The sequence below is a fragment of the Notothenia rossii genome, assembly GCF_949606895.1.
Source record: "Notothenia rossii genome assembly, chromosome: 7".
Taxonomy (NCBI): Eukaryota; Metazoa; Chordata; class Actinopteri; order Perciformes; family Nototheniidae; genus Notothenia; species Notothenia rossii.
The window spans coordinates 53,109,032-53,120,892 of record NC_136905.1 but is presented as its reverse complement, the minus strand read 5'-3'; the positions used below and the strand labels follow the sequence as shown (position 1 = coordinate 53,120,892).

The window sequence follows — 11,861 nt, the reverse complement described above, 5'->3', positions numbered from 1 at the left end:
CAGAGATAGAGAGACAGATTGTAAGATTGAGATGGATAGATGAAGAAATAGATAATGAATGATAGAAAAAGATAGAGACAATAACTATAAGAAAGGTAGGTAGATAGACAGACAGATAGGTTGAGTTTGGCTCTTAAAAGTGCCGTTGGTTTTATGATGGTGTAGATCAGTGTATGGGTTTGTGGTGTGGGTATGGGAGCTGCAGGAGAGAACAGAAAAAGTGAATTATGTAGTGAAACTAGCCTTTTTAAATGCACATTGTGACGGTTTAACTACTTTAGACAGACTGAGTTCATTTACGTGTTTCCTGTTTCATACGCGTAACAAGCACATGGACGTGGACTATGCCCCTCCCCCCCAAACACATATTAAAATGTCGGCCAGCGTTAGTAATGTCATGTGTAAAACAAAAGCGATTAAGATAACGTATAACTCACACTTTAACACCGACGTATGTAGCCGTAATTAAGACAAATATTTTTCACACACCACTTATGAGCTGATATAAATGTAGCTAAACTAGTTTAAGCTTATGTTGAACGTGAGCTAGCTAGCTAGCCGCCCGCAAGAATAATTTCACATTAATGTTGCTTTGCTGATTATGGCGAAAGCATTTCTCAGACTTAGAACAGTTCAGTATGTATGATGAACCATGCGAGTAAAGGCTTAAAAAAAAGCCCCAATTATTAAATCTAAGCAAAACATGTATCAGACTTTAGTGACCCAACTTACTTTGTCAGAGGATGGATCGCAATGCCGGTGGCAGCGTCTTTGGCCAATAGGTGGTGCTCTGAATGATGTAATTTCCTGTACCGATTATACAATAAAATATTAATACATTTCCTATATTTTGACACGATAACTCTTTAATAACCTAAGTAGCCTACAGACAAAAACAAAAAAGTATATATTGCCTTATAAAATGCAGAAAAGTTTAAACATCTAACATGATAATAATAAATAAAAAATAATGATATCTTAAACCAAAATAAATAAAATGGAAAATTAAACAACAACAACAATTTAACATAAATAAAACAAGGATTAAAACAAGGATAAGTTTGACTCAATGTTGTGTAAAGTACCCGTTATGGTTAAAACACATTTTTTTATTTTTTGAAAATAATACAGCTTCCAGCTTCCCGAGACACGAAGAGGAGACACGAACAATTCTTCCACTTGAAATGTGTTTAAACTGTGTCAGAGAGATGTTTAATCGGTTCGTTTTAATTGGTTAATAATTGGTGTTTAATACTGGCAACTTCTAATGGTTGGGGGGGGGGCGGCGTTCGATCCAGTTTCGATTCCGTAACCTTGGCGCACTGCCACTCCAACATCCGATCCCGACTTCAAGTTTAATCACGGGGACTGTAGTCCTAAACGATAGCTGGGGATTATGGGTAGTGTAGTGTCTTCGGCCATCCTAAACTCGCTGATGCTCGAAATGTCCCTTATTGGCCTACGTCTGTTTCCGGTTATTTTTATTTTAAAATTCAGTTCCTGAAGGACGGCAAAAAAGCCAGAGATTATAGAATTAAACAAATAAATAAAAACAAGGATAATTGTGTGTTATTGTTGACTAAATAACAGTGTGTTATTTTGAAAAGAATAACAAATTAGAAGGAAAAATGAGCCCCATTTATTTTCCTCACAGACAGCAACAAAAGTCCGAAATGATACGATTTTAAATAAAAGCAATAATCGTGGTTTGATATTGAGTAAGAACATGTTTTTATGAACCACACAGCTTCCGGTCTTCCTCTAACACGTAATCCCGTGAGACTACCAACAGAAATACATTGCTTTTAAAATCGTGCTGTGCAACACGAAAAAAAGGGGAAAATCGTGTTTTTGAACATGAATCAATAGTGTTGGTGAACACGAAATGCCGTGAGACTGGGTTGAAAAATACACATGCGTTAATCGTGTAAATAATTAGTGGCGTTAATATTTGTTTGCGTTAACGCGATTGACAGCCCTAATGAAAATACTTTTCTACTTTTACTTGAGTAACATTTTGAATGCAGGACTTTTACTTTAACAGAGTATTCCTACACTCTGGTACTTCTACTTTTACTTAAGTACAAGACCTGAGTACTTCTACTTTTACTCAAGTACTAGATCTGAGTACTTCTACTTTTACTCAAGTACACGATCTGAGTACTTCTACTTTTACTCCAGTACAAGATCTGAGTACTTCTACTTTTACTCCAGTACAAAATCTGAGTACTTCTACTTTTAATCGAGTACAAGATCTATACTACATAGTGACAATGTATGCTAGTTAGCTACTTTTCAGTCCACATCACGCTCAAGCTTCATTATAATATATTACCAAAAAGTAACACCATGTGTGTGTAACGGGTCACAACCATAAGCGACCTGTTAAATGATTAAATTACCAAGAAAATCTTTAATTTATAACAAATATTTATTTATACACATTTTTAACTCCGTTACACGTGGCGCATATCACCTCGTGACTATCGAAAGCCAAAGGTGCCATAATACGCCCGTATGTTCGTCCGTAGTTTCGCTATGGAAAGCCAAAAGTGCCATAATACGGGGGTGAAAAAACGCGCGAACATACGGGGAGGTCCGTTTTTTCAAACGGGGAGGTCCGTTTTTTCGCGCGAAAAAACGGGCCAATATACGTGCGAATGTTCGCGCGGTTTTTTATATGATAATGAGCCCCTCCTTCTGATTTCCTTAGCCAATAAGTTCAAAGTGTCTGTAACCAATCAGTGAAGGGTAAAGCCAGACCAAAACAATCTGTAATGAAAAGTTCCTGACATGGTGAGGCTGTGCTGTAAATTGTGCATTATTCCAGATTCAGGGGACTAAGTATTCATTTGCCTTTGAATATAATAAATATATCAATCAATATATCAATATAACCTGCCTTCATTGTTTTTTTTAAATAAAATGGCATTACCCTTTTCCTTAAACCTCTGGAGTGTGAAGTGAAGGTATTTTCTCAATTTTTAGATGTCTCCTTAAATCCACTTTTAAATGTACTTCTTATAACATGGCATGGTGTTACATGTCAAAATGTTCAGTAGTCTCTGGTGTTGCTAGAAATGCAAATTCACTCACCTTAGAGCACTGTCTTATGAGAAACCTAGCTTAGAAATCCGATTTTTGGAAAACTTCAAAACTGTTGTGAAACACATGTACTCATGTCATCCATTTTTTTTGGTGTTTCAGATTTTGTTCACCAAAGTCTTTGGTTCACAAAAGTAGTGAAATATATCAATTACACTATAAGCCTATATAAATGTGTTGTTCATGTCTAAAATGAAAATGTGTAAATTATAATTTAGAGTAAAATATTTCCATCCCTCTACTTTCACCACAGAAAAGTTACATCAGGACTGAATAATGACTTCATATTCCATACCAAGGTTTATGTGATGTGTACAAATACAAATTCAGCATTTCAACTTTATTTTTCAACCAACTATTTATGTTAACATATGAAACTGTAAAATCTCAATATTTCCAATATCAGAACTTTTTCAACCAACTATTCATTATAAATGTAAAGACAGGGGGTCTTTGTCCATGGTCTTTGTCTGTCTTCCAAGACAGTGGGTCTGGCTGCTGTGTAGGTGGGGGTGATGGTGCATGGCCTGCTGGTGGCTGTGTCGGAGGGAGGTAGGTGGGATTGTCCCGGGTTGATGCTGGGATTGTCCCGGGTTGATGCTGGTGGCTGGATGGGAGGTACGTGTGCTAGGCGAGACTTCTTTGCTGGCTGGGTTGATCGTGATGGCTGTGGTGGAGACCTTTGTATCGAGGTGTATCTTAATCTTGTGGCAGGCACAGATGGAGGTGGAGGCCGCTGTAGGGATGCTGGTCCTCTGGTCCTCGGTTCCTTGGTGGTGATGGCTGTGGTGGACGCCTTTGTACCGAGGTGTATTTTAATCTTGTGGCAGGCACAGATGGAGGTGGAGGCCGCTGTAGGGATGCTGGTCCTCTGGTCATTGGTGGTGATGGCTGTGGTGGAGGTCCTTGAGCCACGGTAGATTTTGACCTGGGGGCCGGCACAGATGAAGGTTCTGGCTGCTGGATAAACGCCGCCTCTGGGCCACTAGGCCCAGGCAGCTGTGAAATCTGAAGGAAAAAAAACATACCTTTACATTTAGCAAATCAAAATAACTGTATGACGTATTTTTCTCATCAAAAATGGAAATAAATCCACTTGCCATATTATGACTTTTATGAAGGATTAAAGCCTTCTTCATTTCCAGTATATAATACAGTGATAACACACACAACCCGGTTGACTGTACTCACTTTAACCTGGCTCTGTTGTACACTGATAGGCACAATATTAGCATAGCATTAGCGCGCTATTAGAATTTCAATAATATGAACAATTATGAACTCAGACCAGCATTTCACATATTTATACAAGCAGAATACACTTGAAATGTAAGCCAAACTACTGCACGGGAGTCATACACCTAGTAACATAGAAGAACAAAGAAGCTAGCGGACGCCATTAGCCACTGTAGTGGAGCCGAACTAGCTGACAGAATGACATTAAACTACACATAAAGAACAGTTTCAAACACACTTCTTAGATCGAAATATGACATAATCTTTGTACACACTACTAACCTGTTGAACAGGAGAAATGAATGAAGCAGAGGGAACGTTGTTGCCGTTCCAGCCAGAATGCCAAGTCTGCGGCAGACACATAATAACAACACTTAGTTTACGGCATGCGCTCAGCAACACATTCCCTTTTACGGCATGCCCACTGAGGCCTTTCCGTGTCCTATACTGCCCTCTGCTGTTTGTAATGATATACAATATTTAACATAAACATGCCTTCGAGAGTATAACTTAATTTATACAAGACAATATACATTGAAAATGTGCCCACATATTTATGCGGTTATCTGAATCATATTTCTACCCCTTATATTCGAAAAGATATGATTAAATATCTAAAATATGCGCACTTCGACGCTGCGTGGGTGGACTCCAGTTATATCTTTCAAACTAAATCTATCCACTATCTGCTTGTAGACTAACGGTCAAAGGGTCTAATATCCGGGAGGGCCGGGCTCGAGTCTCGGAAAGGAAACGTTTTTTTGTGTTATCTCTTTTCATTCACTTACAATCTTTGTATAAATGCAAAGTATTCCAAGGTCTGCTTCACCTTAATTGTCCCAACTGCTTGGCAACAGCTGTCTGTTCTCCAGTTGTTTAAGGTGGTAGCCTGTCGCCTGCGTTCATGTTTCAAATAAATGGGAATTGATCAGCCTCAGATGTATTAATTTATAAAAAAAAAAAAAATAGAATTCGAATGTTTCTCTTCAGTGCAATTGCAATTGCACATTGCATCATTTTTGTGTTCTTTGTTCTGTTTTAGAAAGGAAGGATTGTTTACTTTTTTCGTTGTCTACAAAACCGGAAAAACAACATAATTGTGCTTTTCCAGACACTGAAGAAAGAAAAATACCATGAATTTTCGGTATCAGGGCTGTTAGGGAAAAGATCAAGCAATATATCTTGAGAGAAAACTTATCTTTTGATCCCGTTTGAATTGTGCCACGAATTACACTTATGATGTTTGTCATCTTAAACAATCACTTCCATGTCAAAAAACTCAGTTTGTCGTAAAACTGTTGAAATATAAGACTATGAAAAATACGCAACTAGAAAGAAGTGAAATGTGACAACGTGACGGCCGTCTTGGTGTGTGGTGCGCGACGGGAGATGTAGGTCATTGACTGGTTTCAGGCAAAAAAAAAGTGTTACTTCACAGTTTTACGACACATTTCAATTTTTTTGACTTGCAAAATTATCTTTTAAATTGACAAAAATCATATGTGTAATTTGTGGTTCAATTCAAACGGGATCGAAAGATAATCTTTCTCTCTCCATTGACTTCAATACATACCTTTTCCGAAATAAGGTCCCATGGAGCTCAACCGGAAAGGGAGGGACTTCGCCTCTCTATAAGCATGCAGCAGCAGTAGCAGCAGCCGGAAAAATGTCCACGAGAAACTTCATCTTGCGTTGCAAAAGGACAATAAATGACTGCACAAGACTTCTCCAAACAGATGATGCCGGTCATGCCGTGTTACAATCCACAGTAACGAGGTAAGGGCCAAGCCTATCGCTACTACCAACACAAAGGAATGTAGTTTGTTTTTGCATGTAACCTAAACTGAGGTTGTGTGAGATCTTTCACACTTACAAATTCTGTCTTCTCCCCTATTTCACCAAACCGTTTACTGGCAGGTTAGAAACCATGGAAAGGAGCCTCGAGTGGTCACGGGGCAGGCTAATTAACGTCCCTACAGCTGATCTTTTACTTCAGGACCTTCGGGAATATATACTTGAAGTCCGGAGATCTTGGCCTACCACACCCGCACAACAAGGTATCATCAAACGTGTGAATGAGGACATTGAAAGGGTGCCAGAGGGGGAGTCTCTGTCTTCAGGGTTGGAAGACACAGACTGCAACTATGTATCTCTATGCCCATACACATTTATGCTTTTGTTCTTACTGTATACTACAACTATAGTGTATTGCATGTCCACTGGTTTAATGCCAAACTGCATTTCATTTTTTTTAAAAGTATCTTTAGGCTGGGCAATGACAATAAAATAGACGCATTGTGTGCGTTTCTGGCACAACGGCATAAATGCGTTGCTTTTACAACAATGACAATAAATGTAATCTAATGTTTTGCTGTTGTTGCAGGTCATTCTGGCTACCACGCCCCACTCATTTTGTTGGGTGGTCGAGGTCCCCCACAATTCAGCATTTCCAGAGAGCAACTCTCTTTTTTGAGGAGCTGTGGTTTTACAGCAACAAAGATGGCACAGATATTAAAAGTATGTCTGCGCACAGTGAGACGGCGATTGAGGTATGTAGCAGTGTCTTCAACATTGGAAGTGCCATCTTGTCTCAATTTATTGTAAACATCCCAAGGAGGGGTTGTAGCCATGTTACACTATGCATGTTGTAAAGTAAATCTGAATACCGTAGGTCTCATATATTTAAAACATGTTTATTTTTCAGGCAGTTCCACATGCTGCGCTCTGGGACATACTCCACCATCTCAGATGCTACACTAGACGACCTCATCAAGGAGATAGTGGCTGGGAATAACCAGATTGGCCCTGAATCTGTCAGGGCACAGCTGCAGGCCCAGCAGATGTGGATACAGAGACGCAGAGTGCGGGACAGCATGAGGCGGATAGACCCAGAAGCAGCTTCACTGGACATGTCCTCTCAAGCTGCAGAAGACAACTCCAAAACAGTGGAGGATCTGCAGAAGCAACTGCAGGAGTTAAGAGTCCAGCGAGAGTTTTGCTAACAGAGGTTTGCTGGCTCCGACGACAACATCCGATTCTATACAAGGTAATGTTTTGGCTAAATTCTATCCAAGTTTTTGAGATGGGTTAGCTTATAAAGAATCCTGTTTACCTGCCGTGTGACCGCTGACTATATGCATGCAGTGTTGGAATAAGTACTCAACTTAACTGAAGTATAAGTACAAATACTATGGTTTTAAAATACTCCTGAACTGAACATGTAGAATCATAAATCCTGTGTTTTCATATATAAAAAGTAACTAGAAACTATGAAGGTTAACTAAATGTGGTGGAGTAAAACATATTAATACTAACAACATACTGATAATATTTTACTACAAGTGGAAATCTTCAAAACCTTACCAAAGTAAAAGTATGTCAATATCCACTGCGTTTCCCCCAGTTGCACACCTAAGAATGAAGAGTAAACGTAGTCATTGTGTGTAAAATGTTCCCTGTATGTTTTAGATTATTATTACTGCTGCTAATGTAGTTGCTACATTTTACTGCTGTAGATTACTATACCTGCACCTAGTGCCTTCTTACTCAGTCTATTTGAATTGTAATGTATTATAGCAAACAAGAGGAAAGCATTAGCCCATGTGTTACAGTTAACACGATTGTATTTACTGTCAATTAATGACTGACATGTGTCTTTTGTGTACAGATTCCCGAGCTATAACCACCTGATGGCCTTCTGGTTTTTAATTGAGCCTTCAATTCATTAAATGGTTTGTGTTACTAGAGCGATATCAACTGCCAAGAGTAATGAAGAAGTGGTTACACACGCACGTCCATCAACGGTAGGTTACGTTTCTTTTAACACACAATCTAAACACAAACTGAATGTTTTTCCCATAGTGTGCTACACTCATGACATTAATATAGTAACCTTTTTTTGTTTTTATCTTCCAGAGACAGCTGCTTCAGCCAATTGACGAGTTCTTCCTTTTTCTATGCTTCCTGTCGGTGGGTTTGAAAGAGAGGGACCTTGCAAACCGCTTCAACGTACACCAGTCCACTGTGAGCCGCATCATTGCAACATGGACAAGTTTTCTTACAACTTTATTGGGGTCACAGTGCATCTGGCTTACACCTGCAGAAGTTCAAGCCCACCTCCCAGAGGCATTCAAAGATTTCCCAGACACACAGGTGATCCTGGATTGCACAGAGCTGAGGTGTCAAACACCATCCTCACTCCTCCTCCAAAGTGAAATGTATTCTACATAGAAATCTCACTGCACCATGAAAGCCCTGGTTGGCATAGCCCCACATGGCGCAGTGACATTTGTTTCCAGTCTGTATGGTGGTTCTGTCAGCGACAAGGAGATTTTCAAACAATCTGGAATAGCTGCGTTGTTGACTGAAAACATAGCAGTGATGGTAGATAAGAGCTTCCTGATCAGCGATTGCTGCAAATGCAAGGTGTACTGCCCACCTTTTCTGTCAAAGCAGAAGCAAATGCCAGCCTATGAGGTGAGGGAGACACAGGCCATTGCCAGACTGAGGGTTCATGTAGAGCGTGTCATTAGGAGGATAAAAGAGAACAAACTTTTTGATGGTGAATCCCACATAGGTATTGTTTGTATTCTTATCGATAGTCATGAACTTTCTCTTGTGACAAAATAGACTCTCCGTTAGTAAACGTTTACTCTGTGTAAAAGTGATTTCTGTGTGTAAAAGTGAGGTAACATGTGTAGATGAATAACATCAACTTGTATTCGTCCCACACATACACACCTATAGATGTAGTTATATTTGTGTCTGTTACTTTATACTGAATGGGAAATAACTGGAAAATACCTGTGTAAGAGAGAGACTCCTGTCCCGCCTCTCCATTTTATTTTTAGTTGTGCATTGTTATTTGTGCTTTAGAAACATTCCACTTGAACTTTATTTGAATGAAGTTAGTAGTAATTATTGTCCTATATTTCTTTCAGATTTCACAGCTGCCTGGGCCTAGGAGAAAGAACCTCCATCTGTGCCTGCACCAAGGTCAAGATCTACCGTTGCTCAAGGGCCTTCACCAGAGCCATCACCACCGAGGACCAAAGGACCAGCATCACTACAGCGGCCTCCATCTGTCCCTGCCACAAGATTAAGATACACCTCGGTACAAAGGCCTCCACCACAGCCATCGCGATCAACCCAGCCAGCAAAGAAGTCTCGCCTAGCAGACGTACCTCCAATCCAGCCACCAGCATCAACCCGCGACAATCACACCTACCTCCCTCCCACACAGCCACCAGTAGCCCATACACCATCACCCCCACCTACACAGCAGCCAGACCCACTGTCTTGGAAGACAGACAAAGACTATGGACAAAGACCTCCTGTCTTTACATTTATAATGAATAGTTGGTTGAAAAAGTTCTGATATTGGAAATATTGAGATTTTACAGTTTCATATGTTAACATAAATAGTTGGTTGAAAAATAAAGTTGAAATGCTGAATTTGTATTTGTACACATCACATAAACCTTGGTATGGAATATGAAGTCATTATTCAGTCCTGATGTAACTTTTCTGTGGTGAAAGTAGAGGGATGGAAATATTTTACTCTAAATTATAATTTACACATTTTCATTTTAGACATGAACAACACATTTATATAGGCTTATAGTGTAATTGATATATTTCACTACTTTTGTGAACCAAAGACTTTGGTGAACAAAATCTGAAACACCAAAAAAAATGGATGACATGAGTACATATGTGTTTCACAACAGTTTTGAAGTTTTCCAAAAATCGGATTTCTAAGCTAGGTTTCTCATAAGACAGTGCTTTAAGGTGAGTGAATTTGCATTTCTAGCAACACCAGAGACTACTGAACATTTTGACATGTAACACCATGCCATGTTATAAGAAGTACATTTAAAAGTGGATTTAAGGAGACATCTAAAAATTGAGAAAATACCTTCACTTCACACTCCAGAGGTTTAAGGAAAAGGGTAATGCCATTTTATTTAAAAAAACAATGAAGGCAGGTTATATTGATATATTGATTGATATATTTATTATATTCAAAGGCAAATGAATACTTAGTCCCCTGAATCTGGAATAATGCACAATTTACAGCACAGCCTCACCATGTCAGGAACTTTTCATCTACAGATTGTTTTGGTCTGGCTTTACCCTTCACTGATTGGTTACAGACACTTTGAACTTATTGGCTAAGGAAATCAGAAGGAGGGGCTCATTATCATATAAAAAACCGCGCGAACATTCGCACGTATATTGGCCCGTTTTTTCGCGCGAACATACGGACCTCCCCGTTTTTTTGCGCGTTTTTTTGCGCGAAAAAACGGACCTCCCCGTATGTTCGCGCGTTTTTTCACCCCCGTATTATGGCACTTTTGGCTTTCCATAGTATCGAAAGCCAAAGGTGCCATAATACGCCCGTATGTTCGTCCGTAGTTTCGCACCAACTTACGGGCCTTGGTGCGAAACTACGGACGAACATACGGGCGTATTATGGCACTTTTGGCTTTCGATAAGGAACTGCTTCGATAGTGTTTTTGAGGAGCTTTTTTATTACAGATTTGAAAACATCGTTGCTTGCTTTAAGAGTAGCACAGTTCATGATGTCTTGGAAAGTATCTAGATAGCCCTGCCCTAATGCCAAAGTAACTGCACACTGAATATGTGTCGCAAGTTAGATGTCTATGTCTGGACCGCTGCGTAAAAAGGAGGGTTTCTGCCCCGTTACTTCTCTTCTTACTTCGATAAGAATAAAACACGGAGGGCGGAGATCTCTTTTTATCCCCCTCTTCTGACAGCCCAGCAGCTGATCTCAGAGTACGCTCCCCTCTCCTGCAGGGGGGCGTGGTCAGCTGTAGCTCACAGAATCAGCCCCCTGCAAAAACAGCGCTGGAAAGAGCAAATAGAGCGAAATGAGGCATGGCTAAAATGCAGGATCTACTGCTACTACTACTCAAAGGATGTATTGAATAATTTAAGTGATATGTGTACACATATAAATCATTCATTAGTCAAAACAGGGCTACATTTGATTTAATTAAAAGTTATAATAATATGTGGTAAACTGAAGAGCCGTTTGGGAGCCGAAAGAGCCGGCTCTTCTTGGTGAGCAGAGCCAAATGATCCGGCTCACCAAGAACAGCCGGAATTCCCATCACTACTGGTTTCTGCGTGCCTGGGTCACATCCATGGCCTGGGTGCAGCAGATCTCGTCTCTGATTGGCTGCAAATCGATTGCCCTGAAAATGCTTTGATGTAGATGTGTCGTTTGCTGGCTTTTCCAATCTTTGTATTATTTTAAGAATTCGCAACACCACACCATGAGCATTCATTTAAAAGTAAAACAAATACGATGGCGGGCAAACTATTTACATTGCAATTATAATTTGTTTGTTCTTTGGATTGTATTTTTCCTAATTTACAAAATGACAATGTAACTAGTCAATACATAATAAAACAAACACTGAAGGCCTACGAAAGACACAAGCAAAATATGTTATAATAATTTCTTTATCCTCCATTTATTCTTTTAAATTGAG

The 11,861-nt window shown here is 39.6% G+C and overlaps 1 protein-coding gene across 3 annotated transcripts; it reads left to right on the top strand.

Annotated features, from left to right (window-relative positions):
• The first annotated feature begins 5,694 nt into the window (after nucleotides 1-5,694).
• Nucleotides 5,695-9,586, top strand: LOC307045789 (uncharacterized protein). 3 transcript variants are annotated; one of them, XR_013809993.1, is made up of 7 exons: nucleotides 5,695-6,117; nucleotides 6,259-6,398; nucleotides 6,725-6,890; nucleotides 7,046-7,387; nucleotides 8,009-8,144; nucleotides 8,257-8,364; nucleotides 9,282-9,586. XR_013809993.1 is itself a non-coding variant. In XM_079691742.1 (5 exons), exons 1-4 carry the CDS (start codon nucleotides 6,008-6,010, stop codon nucleotides 7,341-7,343), a joined length of 714 nt encoding a protein of 237 aa, XP_079547868.1. In that variant the 5' UTR covers nucleotides 5,695-6,007; the 3' UTR covers nucleotides 7,344-7,387; nucleotides 8,009-8,183. The 3 variants fall into 3 exon arrangements, 1 of the variants encoding a protein (XP_079547868.1); XR_013809994.1 differs by having other exon boundaries at nucleotides 8,257-8,493; nucleotides 9,282-9,571; XM_079691742.1 differs by lacking the exons at nucleotides 8,257-8,364; nucleotides 9,282-9,586 and having other exon boundaries at nucleotides 8,009-8,183.
• Nucleotides 9,587-11,861: the final 2,275 nt, after the last annotated feature.

What these genes read in the sequence shown, in the direction of transcription:
- LOC307045789 (XM_079691742.1), top strand. Translation starts at nt 6,008, where the DNA reads ATGTCCACGAGAAACTTCATCTTGCGTTGCAAAAGGACAATAAATGAC. An exon ending in TACCACACCCGCACAACAAG is followed by an intron (nt 6,399 to 6,724) that starts GTATCATCAAAC and finishes CTGTTGTTGCAG; the next exon opens with GTCATTCTGGCTACCACGCC. An exon ending in ACAGTGAGACGGCGATTGAG is followed by an intron (nt 6,891 to 7,045) that starts GTATGTAGCAGT and finishes TTTATTTTTCAG; the next exon opens with GCAGTTCCACATGCTGCGCT.